Source organism: Oryza glaberrima, chromosome 1, assembly GCF_000147395.1.
Source record: "Oryza glaberrima chromosome 1, OglaRS2, whole genome shotgun sequence".
Taxonomy (NCBI): domain Eukaryota; kingdom Viridiplantae; phylum Streptophyta; class Magnoliopsida; order Poales; family Poaceae; genus Oryza; species Oryza glaberrima.
Genome location: NC_068326.1, coordinates 26,804,786 through 26,829,565, shown reverse-complemented (window position 1 = coordinate 26,829,565; position 24,780 = coordinate 26,804,786). Strand labels below are relative to the sequence as shown.

At 41.2% G+C, this 24,780-nt stretch overlaps 2 protein-coding genes across 2 annotated transcripts; one reads left to right on the top strand and one right to left on the bottom strand.

Annotated features, from left to right (window-relative positions):
- Positions 1 to 442: 442 nt before the first annotated feature.
- LOC127757366 (vesicle transport v-SNARE 13-like) lies at positions 443 to 3,787 on the bottom strand. Its single transcript, XM_052282871.1, has 5 exons — positions 3,446 to 3,787; positions 3,277 to 3,335; positions 2,853 to 3,041; positions 1,491 to 1,661; positions 443 to 831 (listed from the first exon to the last, which is right to left on the bottom strand). Exons 1-5 carry the CDS (start codon positions 3,537 to 3,539, stop codon positions 679 to 681), a joined length of 666 nt encoding a protein of 221 aa, XP_052138831.1. The 5' UTR covers positions 3,540 to 3,787; the 3' UTR covers positions 443 to 678.
- Positions 3,788 to 17,223: 13,436 nt separating this feature from the next.
- LOC127759810 (IAA-amino acid hydrolase ILR1-like 2) lies at positions 17,224 to 24,463 on the top strand. Its single transcript, XM_052284038.1, has 3 exons — positions 17,224 to 17,716; positions 19,191 to 19,316; positions 23,271 to 24,463. The coding sequence occupies exons 1-3, from the start codon at positions 17,324 to 17,326 to the stop codon at positions 24,120 to 24,122; spliced, it is 1,371 nt and encodes a 456-aa protein (XP_052139998.1). The 5' UTR covers positions 17,224 to 17,323; the 3' UTR covers positions 24,123 to 24,463.
- The last annotated feature ends 317 nt before the right edge of the window (positions 24,464 to 24,780 follow it).

Below are 24,780 nucleotides of genomic sequence, written 5' to 3'. Positions count from 1 at the left end.
GGCTTGCTGCAGTACTCGTAAAACCGACTTCTCTTCCATTGGACGAATGCTTACTACAACCATGAGACTATCACCATCAACCTCGTCCATTGCCCAAACGGGAGGCCAATCAAACAATGACATACATGCATACAGCCATATCGTGTTGCCCCTACTAGACAACCTAGCCCAGCAACCGCAGATGACAGATCTGCATCGTCTACGCTAGCTTCCGCATGCACACCAGCACAAGAGCCCCCACACACTGCACAATAATTCAGAAAGCATCTAATGCGACCAAAGTCGACAACGATAACAAACTGGCCAACGCTGGCAAATCACAATGATAGGATGGTCAACAGTGACATCAGTTCAGGTATAGGAATACACACTCCCTATAGTGTACCAGAATAGAATTCAATACCTCTAGTGTAACAGAAAGCAGTACTTGGATAAAGAGAACTTGGATAAATGAGTCACCTTTCATTTTAAGCCCTTTTTAGACATTTCACATATTGGAGTGCACGTTAACTGTACATTACATGACATGGGCGATGAGCCACACAAATACCATAAGTTTGGGGAAACAAGTGTGTGCTTGCAGAGATATGTGTTGCCCAATGTACAACATTCAGGCAACTATTTTATCACACATTTACTGAGCGGAAATTGCTTTGAAGACCCTACCAGAAAGCAAGCTCAATAAGCGAGCTTAAAGTACAGTATGAGAAGGATGGCTAGAACAAGAGCTGCAATTATCCCCCCAATGATCCACTTGTTCCTGTCCATCCTCTTTGACATTGCCGCCAGGATCTTTTTACTCTTGCCAACATTATCATCAACCCCATGCAACTGTGAGAAAAATGACGCCATTAACATATATGAAATAAGTAGACTGCATTGCATGATTACTGTTGCCATTAGCTTGCAGCTAAATCTATTACTGTTAATGATGTGAATCTTGCTGCAAATATTTTGGATAGCACATTTTTTATACAGGAATTTTCCAGTATTCACTTCAACAATGAATCGTCGACCATGGCTTTGCATGCATATGCATCGTCTGCTGTTTGCTCTTTGCATTCAAGAGTATAAACAATGAAGTATTTATATTTTGTTTTAACTTGTAAGTGGTTTTTGATGTGGTGGTTGGTAGGTTCCTTTAGGCCTTGTTCGGTTAATCCCCAAGAGGGAGGAGGGATTGGAGAGGATTTATTCCACACCTATTGTAGAATCACCTCCAAACCAAACAAGGAATTAATTGGGTCAACTTTAAAAGCCAAGCAAAAGGCAACCTTAACTTGCTAAAAAGCCAATTCTCCAAGATAGAGCAAAGCAACAAATCTAGAACCTAAGTAATAGTATTCCTATGCCATATTTACCTGTAAAACCAGACAACACAGGATGGTTCAAATAATAAACATAAGACATGCCCAGAAGACGAATGAATATGACATTAATAGGAAGGCAAATCCAATAAATGTGTAAAAAGGTTATGACAGAATACGTACAGTAGTATGAGCGTGCAGCAGTGACTGCCGTTGTTGATGAAGATCCTGAAGAATTGACACACCAAGTTCTTCTGTCTCCAATATGGTTCTTCGGCTCTCTTTAATCTTATCATTGGACTGATTCAGTCTTTCTGTTGTCATCATCAATCTTCCCCTCTGATCAGTAGACGCCTGATTTACATAATAATCCCAGTTACAACATGAAAAACAACAAAAGAAAAAACGGCATTAACTTTGAGAGAATGTTTAAGAAATCAGAATCAATGTAATGCTGAGGCATTATGATATAAGATATTATATCAGCAGAAAAATATGACGGACAAAGAATGCAAAGGTAGCATTCCCAAAAGCTTTTCAACATCCAGGAATACATTGGCTGGATAATGTATTCATTTCGCAAAAACATTAAGCAGATTACTGAAAGTAGAAAGGACAGTTTCTGAGGGTGTTAACTCCGATTTCCTATTCTCCTGACAGATCAGCATTTTTTTTTAATCAGAACAACGGATATTCATCAAGGACCAAATTGGACCACACAAATTTGACAAGAAACAGTTCTCAATACTCATGCGACTACAGAATTGTACCATGAAGATCAGAATGGAAATATCTTGTATAATACACATCTGTCAATTGTGTCCACATTAACAAATGAATGAGAAAATTATGTAGGAAATTTCAAAACAAAATAGTTACAGAGAACTCATTGAGATTGTGTGAAATCTGTAGTACAGTTGATAATGGTGACAGTAAGGGTCCAGATCTGAAAATAAACCACAACTGGAAATAAACTGATGATATACACTCCTACTGAATTACAACGTTGCCATGTAACAGACACAAAAAACACATATAGGAAAAACCTTAAGAGTGGCAAGAACATGTTACAAAATGAAGCTCTCATTGTTTAAAGGTTTTAAATCCAATGACAAAACTAAAATCCAGATTGCACAAATATTAAAATATTTAAATACCTTATTCTAACTGAAGTTCAGCATAACACTATTAATCACATACCAATACAGAACTTAAGAACCATTAAATTGTCAGTGATACATACATAAATGGTACAGATTTGGGGAAAAAAAAAGAAAACAACCACCATTAATTCAGCCTCAATTAACCATCCAATAACAAGTATCACAATTAAAAAATATAAGTACAGCTAGTATCAGTGATTATGAGCTCATGAATGCTACCTGTCAGTCGTTTGTGCCCGTGACATACGTAAAACACCTATTGTGATATAGATTAAAACTACAAACTACAGCAACACAATGGACAAACAAAACTAGATGCTGCCAATTATTAAAATCTGCAATATGGTCAAATTGAGCTAGTAATACAAATCATGGAGCTCACCGCGAGAGTGTCAGCCAAGCCTGACTCAAGGAGCTCCTCCCGTGTAGCCTGCCTTGCATTGGGCGCCGAGATCCTCTTAAGCTCACTCTTGAGATTGTTGAGGTCAGATTTGTACTCCCTCAGCTTCGCAAGCAAACCGGCCTTCACGCTCGGTTGTAGGCTCCTCGCCTCCAGGTCCATCTTCCGAATCTGTATGCACAAACCCATACAAATAAAACGTTAAATACTGCACCTGTACCCCAGATGAAACATACATTTACACCGTTATAAATAGCAGGTATCTACTAAAAAGTATGCATCCGCATATCAAAATCACCAGCCTTTTTTAACTGCTAACCTACCGCAGAATGTAAGTCAATACTATAATGGTACTCCTCATAATGATGCAGGTTAGGGATCCCAAAGAAATGGGTTCGATATTTACCAGCGACTCAGCCTCCTCCACGCCGGACTGAATCTCGGACAGCTTCTGCTTCTTTTTCTCTGCAGAAATCGGACACCCAATTAGTCGTACTCCAAGAAAAGGGGGAAACTCCTCCGCGTAAGATCTCGATGGCATATCGGGATTAGACTAGAGGGGATCGGTCGGTTACCTCCATCGAGGGCGGAGGCGGTGGTGCACTTGCGGAAGAGGGAGGCGGACACCTCGCAGTACTGCCGCTCGTAGCCCTCGAACACCTCGCTCATGGCTGCTCTGCCCCCCTTCGATCTCCTCTACCCCCGCGAAATCCGCCGCCGAAATCGAACCGCTCCGTGGCGGATGCGATTCACCACCAGACGCAGCTCCCCGGCCTCCAATCGAGCGGATGGTCGGGGGCGAGCTCGACGGCGGGCCGATCCAGGCGAGTCGGCGACGGGGAACTCGGCGGAAGCTTCGATTTTGATCGGGTCGGGATTTGGGGATTTTGGGGTGGGAGAGAAGAATAAAAATAGGTGGATTAGCGGAGGCGGCTTCGCGGTCGCATTGTGCGTGTGAGTTGGGACACTGCGAGGTGGGCCCGCACGATTTAGTAGTAGTTGCCGTGTCGCTAAGCAAACCGGGGCCCTCGTCACGGCGCGTGGTGGGCTACGGTCTTGTTGGGCTTAATACAGGGCCCATCTGATATGGCCCAAATTGTGGGAGAGTCCAAACATGGGAAGTGAAGGCCCAACAAAGGTCTGAAGTATTTCAAAGGAAAACGTATACTTCGATTCCCTCAACTATCGCCTGAATATGATTCATATCCTCCAACCACAAAACTGGATATATCAACTCCTCCAACAATCAAAACCAGTGTAAACTATGTCTCTTGGTGGTTTTAGCTGATGTGACGCCTATGTGGCGGTCTTGGCCAGGTTTTTGTCCTACTTGGCATTGTAATAAAATAAAAATAAAAAAAATATGTGGGACCCATATATTACTCACACAAAAATCTCTTGTGGGACCCACATTTCACCCTCCCTCTCCTTTCCTTCCTTCTTCCTCCTCCTTCCTACCTCTCCCTTTTCTTTCTCTCTCTCCCCCTTCTCTTCCCTTTGGGCGTCCACGGGGACGGGGGTGGCGAGCGGGGATTTGGAGACGAAACACAGGGGCAGAAGCGTAGGCGGACGCGACGACATGGGGCGAGCATAGGATGGGGATAGCGATGTGATGTTTGATTCATGAGGAAGACAAGTGGTGGTGGTTGGGCGGCTACACCAACGCGCGTGTGTTGTGGAGGAGCGGTGGCGGCGCTGATGCGCATAGGAGTGGGGCGCTGCCGGCAACCACCTCTGCCCTTTGCGTGGAGGAGGAGGCGTCGGTGGCGGAGGGAGGCAGGAAGCGACATGGGGAGGAGATGACGGGGACGAGGAGGTGGTGGTGGCGGCGGCCGAGGCTGTCGTCGGGGGTGGGGGCGGGAGCGGGAGCAGGAGCGGGATGGGGATTGGGGGAGGGGGACGGGGAGGCGGTGCCGCCGAGCTTGTGGGCGCGCTGGTGTGGCCGCGTGGGGCGGAGAGAGGAAGGAAGGATAAGGAAGAAAGAAAGGAGAGGGAGGATGACATGTGGGTCCCACAATACATTTTTGTGCGGACGATATATGGTCCCACAATTTTTTTATTTTTGTTTTATTACAATAATGCTACGTAACGTAAGCGCCACGTAGGACAAAAACCCAGTCGGGACCGCCACGTAGGCGCCACATCAGCCAAAATCACCAAGGGACATAGTTTGCACCGGTTTAATAGTTGGAGGAGTCGATATTTCCGGTTTTGTGGTTGGAGGACTGTCATGGTTATGGATACCACATAATTAATAGTAGTTGACTAAGCTCGGTAGGGCCCACCACATACCATATCTTATACGGAATCATACCTCGTATACATAAGGAGTTCCGGATAAGGAAGGACAAATAGAGTTATATATGGAAACTATCAGGACTACTCGGATTGTATCTATATTGGTCTCCCTAGTTCTACTTGGACAAGGGGACACCTATGGGTATAAATACAAGCCCCCTAGGAGGAGATGGGATAAGCAACAACAACAACATATCGACACACGATTCACAAGCTAACATGTGCCAAGACAAGCCGCCGGATATTGATATCAGAGATAAGCCTAGACAAACCCAATATGGTATCTGCAGAGGCCAACAAGAGGGATCTAGTGCTATCTCCGATCTCGCTGAGTGCGGACTCGAGGGACGACTACCCTGTCATCGACTACGTGTTGGTTATCCATGCCGCTAAGTCAACGACGGCTACATAAGTTATCCTAATTATTGTACTGATGTGATTATGATGAATAAGAGCAACACCGGCTTCGGCCAACAGGAGTAGGGCTATTACCTGTCAGATAAGGGGCCCGAACCTGTATAAAATCTCTATCTCCATCTCTTTTACCTCAATCTCGCATATACCCTGGTACTAACAATCCCCATACTATGCAAATTCCGTAGTCACGATATCAAACGTCGACAAGGACGTGAATCATGCTCAAACAATAGTTAAGGGAGTCAAAGTATACTTTTTTTTTTCTATTTCAAATGCCTAACCCAATTTCGCGCAGCAGGTTAACAAAAAGCGAAAACGCTAGTGTGGCGCGCGGAGAGGGCACGGCGGATGGCGCGCCCCACGGGAGGATTTTCCTTTTTTTCGTTTTTCTTTCTGTTTGGTTTTCTCCGGTTTTATTCAGTTTCTCTTTCTGTTTGGTTTTTTCCCTTTTTTTTCTCTGTCTGTTTTAGTTTTTCCGTTATTTTTTGGGGTTCTCTTTCTGTTTTGGTTTTTCTGGTTTTTTTCCCGGTTTTTTCTTTCCGTTTTTTATGTTTTCGTTTTTTTAACACATACGTATATAAACTTTTTATATGTACATATACAAAGTTTATATATATATGTATACAAACTAGTTTATATACGTACGTATATAAATTTTATACATACTTATACCAAGTTTATATACGTACCGTATACAAAGTTTGTATATATGATGTTTTTTTTTGTTTTTTCGATTTTTTAATACGTACGTATACAAAGTTTGTGCACGTCGTATACAAAATTTGTACACATCATATACAAAGTTTGTATATGTGTATATTTTTTATACATCAACAATATATACATATAAAAATATATTTTTTATATAAATAATACTAGTACTGATAGTAGTAGTGTAGTAGTAATAGTAATACTAGTACTACTAGTAGTATATTATACTAGTACTATAGAGACTATAGAGGAGTGGGGGCGGGTCGCGTACTCGCGTGCGATGGGGCAGGCGCGACCAGTCGCCAGGTAGCCACCCCCTACGAAAAGCCACAAGAAGCAACCGGACAAATTGTATGTGCCAATTACCATTTAGTAGCTAATAAGCCTGTGGATATCGAATGCCCCGATCAGTGCTTCCCGATAGTGTATTTGAAGCAACTTCGGATTCCTTATCATATGTAACTAAAACAAGTTAAGCATGCATTTCTCCTATCGATTCTTAGTTTTGCTCAGTTTTGACTACACTCCCTTGCTAATTTTTAATAACTTTTGGATTTTATTTTAGTAAATTTAGGAGCTTTTTCGTCACTTTGTTAATAGGGTCTTTCATGATTTATAAGGCCATGTACTTTTTGGATGACTGAACATATTACGACAATTGCTTATAGCGATAGATTAAGTATTACATCTTATATATCTTTATCTATAGTACTTAAAAAATTAAAAATGTTTCCGTCGTCCGTAATGACGAAGAAAGGGCGAAAAAATTAAAAAAAAATCCCATTCAATTTACTTTCATCGTCCGTGAAAATCTGATATTGTCTTAATCATAATCTTTCCGAGGGAACAAGTGGCACCCTCCATCCCTACCTGCACGATGAAACGCCGGCCAAAGCAAAGAGAGAGAGAGAGAGATCAGAGATCAAATCAAATAAGAAAATAAGAGATAGAATTCTATCTGAATTGCCCCCGAGCCCTACAAGTTACAAACAAAATGGTGAAAAGGCGTTGAGAAGAGGTGACGAACCAAAAGCAAAACCAGACATCGGCTTCAATGGCTTCCCTGAAATTGAGCAAAGGGATAAATTAGATTGAAGTTTCCAAAATTAAAAGAGGGGATAAACGATACTGAAACTCCCCAAACTCGAAAAGAGGGAATAAAACATATTGAAATTTTCCGATAAAATTCCCCAAATTCAAAGAACCCTAATTTCGTATAAGAACCCTAAGAGTCAAAATCCAAATCAATTAAGCTAAGGGATCGGGTTACTTACCGAACTTGAAGCCCCTAAGCTCGCCGGAGCTTTCCGGGAAACGGCACCGCCGCACCTTCACCTCCTCGCAGTCGCGTCAGGTTCCCCGTGCGCGCGCTGTCCTGGAGCACCCCTCCACCATACCTTGCCAGAGACGAGAAGCGTCGGCTTGGCGTCGCCCCTCCCGCCGACGAGGTCCGGGCCACTCGGTGCTCGTCACCATTTGCACGCCCGCCTGGCCGGACCACCGATGCCGTGGCATGGCTTGGTGCTGCCCTTGGGTGCACCCCCCAGCCGGCAAAGGTCGCTCGCCAGACCACTGTCGTTCCGCTCGCTCGTTGCCGAATAGAAAGAGGATCGGGAGAGAAGGATTTGGGAGCTAGCGGTTTTTCCCCTCTCTCCCGGTCGGCGCTTCATCCGACGCAGGGACGATCGGAGCCGTCTATCAGATTGGACGGCTCAAATTTGCCCAACGTCGGGCCACCGTCACCGCTGATTATGCTGCCCAATGGGCCGCGGAAGTGCATCGGGCCATCGCCGAGTTTGTGGGCCGCGCTTGGCTGCTCGGCTTGCGGGCCGTCGAATTGACTCATATGGCCCGAAGATGGGCCGGCCCAAGTTTGGGCTGACTTGGGAAGACCTGGCCCGAAAGCAAATTTGATCAAATGGCTCAGAATTTTTTAAAATTAAAGTACATCAGATAAACTCCTAAGTAGGCTCGAAAAATAAATCTAAGACTAAATCCTAAATCCTATGCTAATTCATCAAATTAGACTCGGTTCTACCAATTTTGGTAATATATCAAATTAGACTTGATTTTTACCGATTTGAGGTTCTCGAGATGTCATACTATCAAACGGTAGTTTTTCCCGTTGCAACGCACGCGCACTATTGCTAGTCTTATAAAAAAAAGTGAGAATCCATTAAATGCCACTGATTTTGTCACAGGTCTATGATTTGCCACTAACTTTGTCAAGTTCTATAATATACCCATCGACTTTTGCTTAACATCTACGATTTACCATCGCCGTCCGGTTAGCCTATGCTAATACTATATAATTTTATCCAAATGACCAAAATACCTCTAGGACAAAAACTTCCAAAATTTAGACAAAAATTCCGTAATATCATATTATAAACATAAGATTGTAAACATCCAAAATACAATACTCTATTTTCTTTTTGTATCATATTATGAACATAATATTGTAAACATCCAAAATTTGGCCAAAAAATTAAAATCTGACATTTCATAATTATTATCCAAATTTTGAAAGTTTTTGTCCCAGGTGAATTTTGGTCATTTGGACAAAATTATACGGTATTAACGGAGGCTAATAGGACGGCGATGGTAAATCGTAGAAGTTAAGCAAAAGTCGATGGTATATTGTAGAACGTGATAAAGTCAGCGACGAATCGTAGAAATGCGGCAAACTAAGTGGTATATAATGGATTCTCTCAAAAACATAAATAACTTAGAAAAATTATGTAAGCAATGCTGATGGGGAAGTTTTTTTTTAATAAATCATGGTTTGACGATCGTGGTATGTATAGTCGATAAGTCCATAAGCTTAAATGAACATGACCTTAAGGGAGTGTTTGAGAGGAGAGGAGAAGAGAATATTGAGAAGATACGCAAAACGAGGTGAGCCACTAGAGTATGATTAGTTGAGTATTAACTATTTTAAATTTCAAAAATAGATTAATATGATTTTTTAAAACAACTTTTATATAGAAATTTTTTTATAAAAAATACACCGTTTATTAGTTTGGGAAACGTGCACGTGAAAAACAAGATGTTTTTCTCTCTCAATCCCCATGTCGCCCAGGAACGAAAGTCTGCAAGACAAAACACGTTCCATCATGAATAGGATTCAGGGGTGGTCCTAGGACACCTGAGCCTCGGAGTATGTACCATGAAAGCCTATCTAATTTCATCATGTATTCAATGTGTGGGTCAGATTGCACCTTGGGTCAGCCCAAGGCCTAGGCAAATGTTGGATCGACCCTTAGTTACGTTTTGTTTGGGAGTTATAGAACAACTGGTTAAGAAGCTGGAAAACCCAGTTTCTGTATTCTAGTTTATTTATAGATTTTACGACTATAAATACTCAGAATCTGAATAATAATTATTGTTTGGGGTGCTAAAGTTTCTCAGAAAAACTGCAGCAACTCTGGGCTTGTTTGGTACAGCTCCAACTCCTTAATTTAGCTTCAGGAGTTGGGTCTGGAGTGGAGTTGTGGAGCTGACTAAACTCAGCTCCACAACTCTAGTTCATTTTGTGAGAGAGCTCCACCCAGCTCCACTCCCAGTTTTGGTGGAGTTGAAACTATTTGGCTGAGCTCAGCTCCAGGAGGGGTGGAGCTGGAGCTGGAGCTGTGCCAAACAGGCCCCATGTATACCAGGCCCGCTCATGGAGCTAAATTATGGAACTAAATTAAAGACGGGATAGGTACCCTCACAGCTCAATAAATTCATCCTAAAATACATTTTAGTTCCAGGGGCGGCTCTAGCAGGTAGTCCAGGTGGTCCTTGGACCACCCTGGATTTTGGCCCAGGAGCCCCCCTCTCCCCCCCTGACGGCCCACACAAAAAAAAAGAGCCCACCAAATATGTTAGGGTTAGCTCAGCTGGCAGAGGAGAGGCGCACGTAGGCGGCAGACGCTCGGCTCTCCAATCCTCCCCAAATCGTGCCGCCTCTCGCTCTCCCATCAGTCGGCCAGCGCCACTGCGCCGGAGGCCATCGACTGGCCACCTGCTGCCCCTCCCGCCCTCGCCTGACGCCTGCAGCCGCCGCCCGTCGACCGCCACAGCCCGGGCCTGGCACGGCACTCGGCAGCACTCCGGCCGGCGGCGGCCAGCCGATGACCCCGCCACACCGCACGGCGGCGGCGGGTTTGCGGCGCGACGGCTGATCCCTCCTGCTGGCCGAGACTGATGAGCCGGCGAGCCGCCCTGCCCCCGGCCGGCTGGCCCCTGCCTGCCGACTGCCTACTGCATGTCTGCCTAGTGCATTGGCAATTTGGCATATGTGAGTTGCTCATTTAGTCATTCGTAGTCTTTTGTATTTACTTTGAATAGATCGGTCATCGTGATGGTGAATGAAAAATATGGATGAAAAAATGTGAATGAAAACTGAAACTTAGATTATTTTTTTTAGCAACAACTTAGTTAGTAGTCAATACGACTTATTTTCTCATTAATTTGTGGTGCAAATTGCAGTGGCACATGAAAAAGGAATAGAGACATTGTAAGATATTTGAATTATTTATGTTGTAATAACTTTCGTAACTTCGAACTTAAATGTTGGTTTTAATCAATTTGTGATGTTCTGAGTTATATTGTAATATTTGAATTATATTTCCACTGTATTTGATAATTTTGACTTGATTTTATAACATTGTGACAATTTGGCACGCCAAGCAGGACCACCCAACGAATCGATCCTGGAGCCGCCACTGCATTTTACATGTAAAATGATTTTACATGTTCATGAAGTATTGTCCCCTTACCGGCCTCTATGTTAATTGCAGCACTCAACATGGAAGCTATAAAAAAGCATGGACAACTCATGAACAATGTTTTGCACTAATTCAGATCATTTAGTTCTGATCCAATGATAAGCGAAACAAGTATACTACTTAGGTTGTGTTATTAAGTCAAAATTTCAACTTCACCTCCGTCATTTTTTCACGTACACACTTCCCAAACTATTAAACGTGGTATGTTTTGAAAAAAAATAATTTCTATAGAAAGTTACTTCAAAAGATCATATTAATTTATTTTTAAAGTTACTTTAGATAATACTTAATAAGTTGCTCTGTTTTTACATGTGTGAGGATTAGTTCCCAACTCTACGAGCCGAGCAAATCTGGATCCAAGCTTTGTTTGAAAGCACATTTAGGCCTAACTTTTTTGTCGCATGCGTAACAAAAAATACCATTGCGGAAGATTAATTAAGTATTAAATATTACAAATTTAAAATTTTGATTTATTTGGTTTTCGAAAGAAACTTCTATATATTATTTTTTAAAAAAACACACGCACTATTTAGCACTTTTAGATGTGTGAGCCTTAAGGATTGCATGCATTGTTGGTCTTCCATTTTACTCCATTGATTAGTGGTCCAAATTGACAACTACGGTAGTAGTATGAATATGAATAGCCTTTTGAAGTAATAATTTTTTTTGCTATAATATTGCAATGAACAATCTTATGCGGCTAGTTTGGACCGTTCAATTTGGGTCCAACGAATAAATAATATCATCATTGCTCAAGTCGTAACCATCGTTGTGATGAATCACAAGATTGAAAAAAACGTAGTAATAGGAAACATTACAAGAATAGCATACGAAATCATATGCTAAACAGAGGATTAAAAAAACATAAAAAAACTATAGGAATAATTGTTTGATTGGTGTATAGGAAAAACATAGGAATAGCAAATTAGAATTTGAATGGTTTTGCTAGGGTAAACCGTATCATCCAATAGTGCTTTGCCTTGATCCTACACATAGGAAAAGAAAAATGCGCTAAAGGTGGACGTTAATTTTCATATGAAATTCCATTGAAATCATGATCATAGGATTTTTTTCCCATGCTTTTCCTTTGTTCAATTCCTACAAATCAAAGGGATGAACAGTACCAATTCACATAGGATTCTTATTCCTATGTTTTTCCTCCATTTTTTTCTAGAAAATCAAATGAGGCCTACAAGTTACATTCACAGTATCAACTACAGCAGATTCGGATCCATCACATTCCGGGTGTGTTTAGTTCACGCAAAAATTGAAAGTTTGGTTAAAATTGGAACGATATGATGGAAAAGTTGAAAGTTTATGTGTATAGAAAAGTTTTAATATGATGAAAAAGTTAAAAGTTTAAAGAAAAAGTTTGGAACTAAACTTGGCCTACAATCCCTTGGCCTACAATCCTGATCGGATACAATCCTACGTGGAACTATAGCTACCCTAACCGTTGTACTATATAATACTACTAGTATATTATATAATACTAGTACATAGTGGTCTCATTTATGTGGTCAACAGTCTAGATTCACAACTATCTTTGTACTACTAGTAGTATTTTGTGCTATGGTATTTTTTCCAGGGCCCTGTTTGGTTTCATGGGCTAATTATTAGCCCCCACCTTTGAGCTCTAAATTAGCCCCTAAGGATTCAAACAACTAGGTTAATTTAGGGCTAAAGTGAATTAGCCCCCTCAAAACATTAGCCTCTTAAAGAGATGCTAATGTGGCTAATTTTCTATAGAGACCATGAAAAAGCAGCCCTATCTCCATCTCTCTCTCTCCACCTTTTATCCTGAATTAGCTCATGGATCCAAACATATCACCCTAGACTAATGTTTAGCCTATAAATTCAAGACTAAACATTAGCTCTTAAAATTAGTCGTAGGCTAATCTTTGAAATAGGGGCTAGTACATTGCAACTAACACTGTTGTGCTAATTAATTTAGACTGTTCAATTCGGTATTCAACGATAAGCAGTACTACTACTGCTTAAAAGTTTCACACACACTAACAATGACTCAATGAGTATCGTAGGGGTGTGTTTAGTTATTTGGTTGTAAAGTTTTTGAAGTATACGAACATATATTTGAAGTATTAAACGTAAACCAATAACAAAAATAAATTATAGATTCCGTCTGTAAACCGTGGGACGAATTTATTAAGCCTAATTAATCTATCTTTAGCAAATATTTACTATAGCATCACATTGTCAAATTATGGTGTGATTGGGCTCAAAAGATTCGTCTCGCAATTTATATGCAAAATGTGTAATTATTTTTTTCTTCATATTTAATATCCTATGCAGGTGATTAAATATTTGATGTGATATTTTTAGCCAAAATTTTCCGAGATCTATACGAGGCCCTAGATCCGGATCCCCTGCTGCTTCTACTGGTGTAGTAGTACCGTATTGGCTGGCCCGATGGGTGCTCGCGCCTCTGCGTTCCTGCGTCTCGAGATCAACCGGCAGCCGCAACGCCTGAAACGCGCGCAGCCGCAACGCGACGCGGGGCAGTTGATGATGATCCTGCAGGCGCGGCATCAACTGGCAGTGCGCCCTGACGAAAAATTCTGTCCAAATTTTAGTGCAGCTGACGACGCATGTACGGACGGTCGCAGCCACGCAGGCGGCAGAGGCCACAGCCCACATGATAGCGTGCGAAACTGCAAAAACCCCAATATTTTCACGTGCGAGGCGAAGCGCCCAGCGTGTGATCCATTCTGACGCCACACCAACGGCGAGCGAGATAAACATGCGGTACAATTTGTTCATCTCGAGAAAAAACACAGGCCCGTACAATCGTTGTACCACGATAACAGACGAAGGCCAGGTTTAGATCCTATGCTAAAACTTTACGCCATATCATATCGAACGTTTGAACTTCTATATAAAATATTAAATATAGACTAAAAAATTACTAATTATACAGATTACGACTAATTTACGAGATGAATCTTTAAGCCTAATTACTCTATGATTTGAAAATATAGTGATATAGTAAACATTTGCTAATAACAGATTAATTAGTCTTAATAAATTTATCTCGCGGTTTACTGATAGATTATACAATTTGTTTCTCTACATTTTATACGACGCCCTATATAATTACACACCAAAACTTTCCGACCTTAGATCTAAACACCCCCGAAGCAGTGATTGTGATGTACTAGCACTAAATTTTTGGCAGTGCTCCACAGTGTGTCCTGTGTCTCCTCCGTAGCAAACGATGAATGATGCACGTTTTCAATGTCAGGTTAATTTGATGCGCTGCTTATTACTAGGGCCGACGTTTAATCCGAACACGACAAAGTTGAAACGACATGTCTCATGATAGCTCCGTCAAAAGGGAACGCCATTTCTTCATGCTGATCTCTCGAACTATGCAATCGCCAACTTAATTGGAGCGTGACGGCTTCTTTTTGACTGCTTAAAAAGAGTTAAGATAAGCGAGACGTTTTAATAAGATCACGTGCTGGGTTGAACGAAACGACGCGCATAGTTCCGCGCATGCTGCCGCGTGCGCCAGCAATCTCGATTTCAATTGGACATACAGGGCTGGTTTGGTTTGTGGCTTAAAATTGGCTTACCAATATTTAGCAATTTCAATTTCAATAGTATTGAGTGTCTATTTGGTTTGAAGCCAAATTTTAGTATGCTTAAGAAAATAGGCCATTTCAATAGTTAACTTAGGCTATTTTGGCTTCAATCCAAACACAACTTCCCTTCCAAAATTAATTATGCCAAAATGTGCCAAAATTTGGCATTGCAAAAATTGGTAAGGCCAATTTAGATCACAAATCAAACCAGCCCATACTACTCGTACTTCGTCCAATGCACAGATATTAGTGCTATTGATAAAAATATAAAAATATTTTTTATTATTTAATATTTTTTAAAAGTTATAATTAACTGGTGCCGATCGAGCTGTATTTGGTCTGGAGTATTATTTTGTAGCCTATTTTTGTCTGGACAAGTCTGAAATTTAAAATAAATAAAGACTATAGGTTGTATTTAGTTTAGAATCTCAATTCCCATGTCGTGTAAAATAAATAGGTTTGGAGCGTTACCTACGATGATAATTTCGGATATACGGTATGATTTATCGAATCAATGGAGATACCATATCTTTTTATTAACAATATAGGAATTATTAGAAAGTGCTTTGGCAATGAAAAATTTGCTTTGACAAGTAGTAACCTAGAGCCAAGGCAAGCCATTACTTAGAGCAAGTTTAATAGTATAGCCAGCTGCCGGCTCTAAATCATATATAGTCAACTTAATAGCCCATTAATACAATACTTATCCATAAACATATACTCCATCCGTTTTAGGTTATAAGACGTTTCGACTTTGGTTAAAGTTAAACTGTTTTAAGTTGACTAAGTTTATTGATAAATACTCCATTCATTTTAAAATGTTTGACACCATTGACTTTTTAAGCATATGTTTGACCGTTCGTCTTATTAAAAAAATTTGTGAAATATGTAAAACTATATGTGTACATAAAAGTATATTTAACTATGAATCAAATGATATGAAAAGAATAAATAATTACATAATTTTTTGAATAAGACGAATAGTCAAACACGTACTAAACAGTCAACGGTGTCAAACATTTTGAAACGGAGGGAGTATAATAATATTTATAATACTAAATTAGTTTCATCAAATCAATAATTAAATATATTTTCGTAATAAATTTGTTACTATTTTTTTTACAAACTTGGTCAAACTTAGAGCGTTTTGACTTTAAGAAAAGTCAAAACGTCTTAAAACCTGAAACATAGGGAGTATTACACAATTAATATTTGGTCTCACCTGTCATATACATATGTAACTTGGAGTCTGTGCTGCAGCTGGCTACAAATATGTAGCCCACTGTTCTTCTCTCTTCTTTTTTATATTCTCAAAATGTGTTTATAGCTAGCTTACGGTCATACTCTTAATAATAAGCTGGCTGGTTGCACAACATACGACGTCACTGGTATATTTGTCCCGTCGTTGACGTTGTTTTTCTAATGAGTTGCTTTATTACTATTTGATCGTACGTGGCGTGTCTTCTGGAGTACTGTACACCAGTAATCCAGTATGTGTGTGACACGCCTTGATCTGACGAAGACACCAGTACCGGAGAAAACGAAAACGAACCCACAAGGTTGACTCCAATATCCATGAGGGCGTCCATGTCCAACAATTAATGGACAAATTGCCCCGTTTAGAACCTTTTGATCTGTAGAGCTATATACCCGCTTAAAACGTTATGTTGCATTCTAAACTTGCGGCCCAGCCGGCCGCGAGGATGATCGTCAAGGCAAGACCTGACCTGAGCCGTTGAATTCTTCATCCGCGAGAATACTCGCGCAGACACAAGGACCCACGATCGAGTCGATCCAACACCACTCCAACGATCCCCGAGCCTCTCTCGCGCGCGTCCCGTCACGTCTTTTCTCCTCGCCTATGTGCCGCTAGCTAAGAGCAAGTTTAATACTCCCTCCGTCTCAAAATAAGTACAGTTTTGCACTATTCACGTTCAACGTTTCACTGTTCGTCTTATTTGAAAATTTTTTATGATTAGTATTTTTATTGTTATTAGATGATAAAACATAGACAGTACTTTATGTGTGACTAAATATTTTTAAATTTTTCACAAATCTTTCAAATAAGCCGAATGGTCAAACGTTGAGCACGAATATCTACGGTTACACTTATTTTGGGACGGAGTTAGTAGTATAGTCCAGTACTATCTCCAATTTATTTATAGTCGATTTAACAGCTAATTCGTTTTTTACGGAGTACTATACTATTAATATATGATCACACCTGTTATATATACATTGTGTCTTAGAGTCTGTGTTATACATGGCTATATATCTGTAGTTCGTTGCTATTCTCTCTTATCTTTTATCTCATAGCTAGCTAATAATATGTTATTGTACATGCTCTAATCCCTGCACGCAACGCCGCCGCCGTTATTATATATGAACGTTCGGATCGTGCGCCCCGCGCGAGGCGCGCGCGCGGCCATCGCGCGACGTAATCAGCGTCCGCCTCACGTTGAGGGGGAGGCGGAGCCGCGGAGTCGTCTCGCGGAGACGTCGCTCTCGCTCGCGCGCGCCCGGCGTCCACGTGTATATATAACCCGCCACACGCGCGCGCCGGCCGGGGGACATCGCATCGCGTGTATACTTACCAATTACCGTACACGCGGCCGGTACCGCTCGTCCTCGGTCGCGACCGCGCGCCATGGCGCGTGCGCGTGCGTCTGCCATGGGCGCCGCTCCTCCTCCGCACCTGCGTAGCCATGACCTCGTCGTCGTCGTCGCCGTCGCCGCGGCGGCGCTATGTCTCGCGTGCCGAGGTGCGTCGGCGGGCGGCGGCGGCGGCGTCGACGTGCTCGATCGGGCGAGGCGGCCGGAGTTCGCGGCGTGGATGGCGGGCGTCAGGTGGGCCATCCACGAGCGGCCAGAGCTGGCGTTCGAGGAGATCGAGACCAGCAGGCTGGTGAGGGCGGAGCTCGACGCCATGGGCGTCGCGTACAGGCACCCGGTCGCCGGCACGGGCGTCGTCGCGACCGTAGGCACCGGGCGCCCGCCGTTCGTCGCGCTGCGCGCCGACATGGATGCACTCCCGATGCAGGTAACGTATGTGGGAGACAGCCCGGGGGGGCAACCTGCCATGGCTCATTGATTTCTTATGCACGTATTGATTGGAATTCTTGTTTTATCTGTTAAGCGTTTTGGTTGGAGTAGTCATTTGAATGATGGAACCTGCTGCCTGCCTTTTCAAAAAAAAAAAAAAGGAAAGGGAAAAAAAGAATGACGGAATCGATCTGTAGGGTTTCTGTGTCATGTTTTTCTCAGGTAAAAATTTAAGTGAATTGGATGAAAAATTCAGGTGTTCAGTGGAGAGGCATCAGTGCATATAAATCGAGCCTCCCTTTAGAATGGAGCAATTTCAAAGGAATTTTTAGAAGAATAAAATAAAAAAAATTATGAGCACCTACAAAATTATTGCGTTTCAACGAGCTATAATTGTTAAGCCGTTGCAAGGCGCAAGCTTGTGTTTAATAAAGCAGTAGAGGCACAGTAACATAGAACCTAGAAGAGCTGTGTTATGTTTAGGTTGTACAGAAATCTAACCACACCTTCTAATTCTATAAGTTGATGTTTAATAAACTTGATAAAAATTAGAGTATTATGTACTTTTCAGGGCAAATATAGACATTTGTACATCGAATTACTTTACTTAAATTATGTCCAAAATATGGCCGGAGTGAGTTACCATCTCTTTGTTTACACGATGTCTAAAACAACAGCAAGTCTCCAATAAACATGTTTTTTTAATCATGCATTCTATAACATGCTTAATTTATAACCATATGAAAACATTTTCCATAACAATTTTTGTCAAATCATTGTGTTTTTGTAAGTTGTTTTTATGTTTGACTACATCTATTTTAAAATGTTGTCAATTTTGAGACATTATTTCATTTCATTTTAGTAATAAAAATAAAATGTTTAACCATTATAATGTCCCACCGCATAAGTCATATGCGTACCTATGATTGATTTTATCTTCTACTCAAAAGTTGAGAGAATTGCTAAATTGATTCTAAAATGAAAGTGGAGTGTTGGGAACTTGCTCTTGCAAACACACCCTTACATTTAACTTGAGCTTATTTTTTAGTAACAAAATCACAAAAAAGTTTGTATCCTCTGATTGGATGTCCTCCCATACTTTACATGTTATTTACATAGTTATGGTTTTTTTTTAAAAAAAAAGAACATCATAGACGACTATTGTATAAATCTTAACAATTTTTTTCAAGAGTTTTTATGACTATTTGATAGGTTAGACTTTTTATGACCACTTAAGGGATGAAAAACTAACTCCACAACAGCAAAATGTTTATACACACGGTTCCACAGTCTATTCTATTGACACAATAATTTGTGGATTGAAATAAAAGTTTGCAACATGGGTACTTAAGCGTTAAGATAGCTTGAGATACATTCTGCTGGGTTTTGTTCAATGCACCAAAAGAATATTGGGATATTCATTCTATCTTTCATATACTGATCTGCAAAAGCCTTCAACAAAAACTTGTTAGGAGGAGGTGCAGTGGGAGCACAAGAGTAAGGTGGCCATGAAGATGCACGCCTGCGGCCACGACGCACACACCACCATGCTCCTCGGCGCCGCCAGGATCCTCCAGGAGCGACGCCATGAGCTGCAGGTAACTATTGCAACTATACTCCCTCTTGCTCCTCATCCGCTGTTATCTCTTTCAAAGTTTGCTCTTCTTGCTCAATAGCTTGCCTGTTGGCTTATCAGAGACAGTTAAATTTTAATTTTTATACTTAATTTTAGTTAATTTTGATTTTTTATTATAGTTTATTTTTTAGCATTGATTTTCAATTGTTAAAAAATAAAAATTTAAGTATAAAAGTTTTATACTACCTCTGTCCCAAAATAAGTGTAGCCGTAAAAATCCGTGTCCAACGTTTGACAATCCGTCTTATTTGAAAATTTTATGAAAAAAAATAAAAAAAATAGTCACACCTGAAATATTATTCATGTTTTATCATCTAATAACAATAAAAATAGTAATCATAAAAAAATTTAAATAAGACGAATGATCACACGTTAGACATAAATAGTGCAAAACTGCACTTATTTTGGGACAGAGGGAATACATAATTTCAGTTGTTTCGTTGATTTTCTTTTTGCGGCTTATCAGTCATAGAGTGCATGAGATGAGAGATGCGAACCCTTGCGCTGTGAGCTTGTGAGTGCACCTGATGACCTGAACAGGAATCAAGATCCGTTACACTTATTACATTGACTGCAAGTTAGGCAGTCACATCCCTTCACAACCGTTGGATCAAACTGATGAAAGACAGATAGCTGTGCCACGTCATGACCAAGCTACCAACGCTACAGTATATGCTACAGTACGCTACAGGACTATACGTGTGCTACAGTGTTCTGGCCGAATATGAGATGTTTTTCTTTGATCTAACGGTCACATGAGGACTGCTAAAGTTGCAGTCCACATTGCAACTGCAGGTGTGATCTCGATCTCCTGAACAGTTATAGGCTTGAATATTTTAGATGCCTGATTTGATTTGATTTGATTTTTTTAAAAAAAATGGCGTATGTGGTTGGAACAGAACCGCGAGATCCTTTAGAAAAAATGGGGAAAACTGTGCACTGCTATAATATATCAGTTAGCTCGAGCATTTGTTTGTTGCGGTGTCTTTTTCCCAACAGATTCTTCAAATATTTCTTGTTCACAGTTGAAGCAACGACATCAGCCTGTTATAATTCATTTTAATCATATCTCTATTTCCCTTTTCTTTGCTTCGATTTCTTTTCTCTCAAAAGAAAAAATCGTGCTGAGATTTTGCTTTTCAACTGCGACCCTAACCAACTAATTAAAATGATTAGCATTATCAGATTTGTAACTTTGTTCTGTCAACGACACATGGTTCCTAGAAAAAGACGTTAGTGGACGATGGGGGGTAAAAACGTTTCCTAAATTTATCCCCGTGAGTAAACGGGGACAACGATTTAATATGAAACATATTTGCATTATTGTACTGAATTAAAATGGTCAGATTTTATTGGAACGATTGCAGACATGTTGGATAGTTTGACATCATACGTAAGCATCGCTGAAATTGAGTACTGGAGTACTACGTAGTGAATACACCCTGTGAACATCAAACAAGATTTTCGACGGGATACGCCGGGCGTCTCTGTCAACGTATTCAGCCCGAGTAATGTCTGTCAGCGAAGTCGTTCCTGACATCCTGTGGATGAAATTGCAGCAAGTCACAAAGCTTTGTTTCTTGCGGACGGATCGAGTCCTCTTCTGGAGAAGTGGAGAGTGATTATCCCGGCCAAATGGAATCTAGGAGCAGCATGCGTACTTTTTTCTTCGGGCAATAGGCGTTTACAAAATCAGTTACTGCACTTCAAGTTTGCCTCTTTTTTTTTTCAAAAAAACAAAAAATAATTTGACTTCAATTTGATAATTTATGTCCCTTCTGATGCTATGCATTGAAGCAACACCTGACCTGAGAGACAGTGAATTGGAGGAGAATCCAAACAAGGACAGGCGAACCGTCGTAAATTTTCCTAGAGGCTTGTTCTTGCGGGCGAACACCTATGGTGATGTCAGTTTCATATTGTTCAGTACTCTATTTTGCAGCTGAAAGCATCAGCGGTATGTGTTTAATATACTTTCTGAATATGGTAGACAACGGTTTGCTATATATATTGGTACACTTATTATGAGTGATGCAGCGGCTGTGAAAGTTAAAGCACACTTTCTAAAATATTAAACGGTGTGTCTTTTAAATAAAAATTTAGGTAAGTTGATTTTAAAATCACATTAATCCATTTTATGTTTATTTGAAATAAAATCCAAAATTTGAAAAATAAAAAAGAGAGTTTAAGTACGAATACAATTTTAAAACAATTGAAATTGAAAATAACAAAATAAGGAATATTAAAAGATAGACCATATAGAACACAATAAAAGATTAATTAAAATTCGAAATAAAAAACAAAAATTAATTCTGAAATTATAAAAATAAAAATAAGAGTTCAACTAGGAATACAATTTATAAATAACTAAAATTCGTAATAAAAAGTAAAGATTATTGAAAGAAGAGACCATCTAGAACACTTGACAAGATTAACTAAAATTCGGTATAACAAATAAAATAAATTCTAAAAATAGAAAAATTATTATAAAAGTTAAAGTATGAATATAATTTAAAAATAAAAAATATCAAAACAAGAAATATGGAATTTTTTTAAAAAAACATTTAGAACACAATGATGACAAATGACAATAAAGAGAAGAGAAGAGTAGAGTGGTGACGGTTTTTGAGCCATCTAATAGTTATAAACAAAACCTCAAATAGAATCTCAATGATGATTAAAATTGGGACGACAGACAGGCTGTTAAGCAGCAGTTACGACGGTTGATGGGACTTCTAGAGAGAAAAAAAAATAAACCCCTAATGACAATCATGTTCGATTTTGAAATCTCAATGACAATAAAGAGGGGAGGCAGCGGACAGCCGTAGAGGAGTACAATGGAAATGCTACCGATGGTTTGGCGGGTCTTCGAAAGTAAAAAAAAAATAAATCAATTTTTAAAATCACAATGACAATAAAGAGAGAAGACAATGGACGGGTCAAGATAAGTATAATGGCAATGTTTGACGGGACACCTAAAATTTATAAAAACGAAACCCAACTAGACAATAAACTCTAAAATTTGTAAGGTCTAATTTTGAAAGGTTCTGAGGAAAATGAATAGAAACAGTGATAGATCGAACAAGCAAATAAAAAATGTGACAAAAAAAAGGGGTAGCAAATACATATAACTTTTCAAAACTAAAAAATTAGAAACACATAGATGATAAGTTTTAGTCTTTCAAAGTTTTAAGACAACGAAAGGGCTATTTAACAATTTTTAAATAAATTATATTAAAAATAGATAATTTTGTATGGGTGCTAGCCGCGCCACCCAGTTAATTACTTTAGAAAATAATATTAATCTATTTTTAAATTTTTTTAAGCTAATACTCCCTCCGTACTTATAAATGAATTCGTTTAGGATAATGTTTAAGTCAAACTTTGGGAATATAAATCACGAATAACTCTCATGTTGTTGAGTTTGAAAATGTAGAAATTATATGAATAGATTTGTCTTGAAAAATATTTTCATAAAAGTATACATATATCACTTTTCAATAAATATTTTTATAGAAACAAGAAGTCAAAGTTGTGTTTTGGAGACCGTGTCGCTATCCAAAACGATTTTCTTTACGAGTACGGAGGGAGTACTTAATTAATCATGTACTCTCTCCGTTTTTTAATAGATGACGTCGTTGATTTTTTCTTACATGTTTGACCATTCATCTTATAAAAAAATTTTATGTAATTATAATTTATTTTGTTATGAGTTGTTTTATCACCGATAGTACTTTAAGTGTGATTTATATCTTATATATTTGCATAAAATTTTTAAATAAGACGAATAGTTAAACATATGAGAAAAAGTCAATGGCGTCATCTCTTAGAAAACGGAGCGAGTACTAACTAGCAATATTGTTGCTTGACTGCATCCCCCAATACAGCCTAAGCAAAGTCTGGTCTTCTTTTGCAGGGTACGGTGGTCCTCCTCTTCCAGCCGGGGGAGGAGGTGGGCACCGGGGCCAGGAGGATGGTGGAAGCCGGCGCCATGGACAACGTGGAGGCCATCTTCGGGTTCCACGTCAGCGTGGAGCTCCCCACCGGCGTGGTGGGATCGCGGCCCGGCCCGCTGCTCGCCGGCTGCGGCTTCTTCGAGGCGGTGATCACCGGGAAGGGCGGCCACGCCGCACACCCCCACGCCAGCGTCGACCCCATCTTGGCCGCTTCCACCGTCGTCCTCGCCCTGCAGGGCCTCGTCTCGCGGGAGGCCGACCCGCTGGAGGCCCAGGTGGTGACGGTGACGAGGTTCCTCGCCGGCGACGCGCTCAACGTGATCCCGGAGTCGATCACGATCGGCGGCACGTTCCGGGTGTTCTCGAACGAGGGCTTCTTGCGGCTGAAGCGGCGGATCGAGGAGGTGATCGTGGCGCAGTCGGCGGTGCACCGGTGCGCCGCGGCGGTGGACTTCCACGCGGGGGGCAGGCCGCTGCTGCCCCCGACCATCAACAGCGCGGCGCTGCACGCGCACTTCCAGGCCGTCGCGGCGGAGACGCTCGGCGCCTCGGCCGCGGTCCTCGGCGCGATGGAGCCGTGCATGGGGAGCGAGGACTTCGCCGTCTTCTCCGAGGCCGTGCCGGCGTCCCACTTCTACTTCGTCGGGGTGCGCAACGAGGCGGAGGGGCTGGTGCACCTCGCGCACTCGCCGCACTTCCGCGTCGACGACGCCGCGCTCCCGTACGGCGCGGCGTTGCACGCCAGCCTCGCCATGAGGTACCTGGACGAACGCCGGCGCGAGGGCGGCTCGCACCCTCACGAGGAACTCTAGTTTCGTCCAGTCGCTGCATCTGCCTTGCATCCGACTTGGCGACGTCGAGTCGCCACGGCGCCGGCGGCGTCTCTGTTCAGCCCACGCGCACGGCGGTTCGCGGAGCTCAAGATGGTCGAGGTTAGGTATCCGCGGCGGATTTTGTCATCGACGATTACACTGTAAGGAATTCTGGGCTCGACCTTGGCATTCTGACGAAAACCTAGGTAGGAATGTAGAATGGGCGATTGCATGTTCGATGCGGCGCCAGCGGCCCAGCGCGGTGCAAATTGTAAAGCTGATAAACTGCACGCACGCAGAAATTATCTGAGAAGAAGAGTTCAGGCGATCAGTGAACCAAATGTTTACAAATTGACGGTCTTGCACCCAGTGACAACAGCCAAAAGAAAACAAAATTGGAGATGAAACAGAACTGGAGAAACACACGATAGTTACAGCGAAAATCGCCTGGTGTTCATGAGTTCATCCTCCGTATAATCCACAATATTCGTATAGAATCCGTGATATTCGTAGCAGGTTATTGAATCATATCCGTCGGGAAACAAAACCACGACGATTAATTTCACAGGCCGGCATATAACGGAGCAATTAATAAATAGTTCCAAATGATGGTATGAAATGATCTGAATCAATACACATAGATGCGTATCACAAGAAG

Bases quoted from the DNA above. Each gene is read 5' to 3' on its own strand.
- LOC127757366 (XM_052282871.1), bottom strand. From the start codon at position 3,539: ATGAGCGAGGTGTTCGAGGGCTACGAGCGGCAGTACTGCGAGGTGTCC. The intron at 3,336-3,445 runs GTAACCGACCGA...CGATTTCTGCAG, and splicing joins CGCCTCCGCCCTCGATGGAG to AGAAAAAGAAGCAGAAGCTG. The intron at 3,042-3,276 runs GTAAATATCGAA...TTGTGCATACAG, and splicing joins TGGAGGAGGCTGAGTCGCTG to ATTCGGAAGATGGACCTGGA.
- LOC127759810 (XM_052284038.1), top strand. From the start codon at position 17,324: ATGGCGCGTGCGCGTGCGTCTGCCATGGGCGCCGCTCCTCCTCCGCAC. The intron at 17,717-19,190 runs GTAACGTATGTG...AAAACTTGTTAG, and splicing joins TGGATGCACTCCCGATGCAG to GAGGAGGTGCAGTGGGAGCA. The intron at 19,317-23,270 runs GTAACTATTGCA...CTTCTTTTGCAG, and splicing joins AGCGACGCCATGAGCTGCAG to GGTACGGTGGTCCTCCTCTT.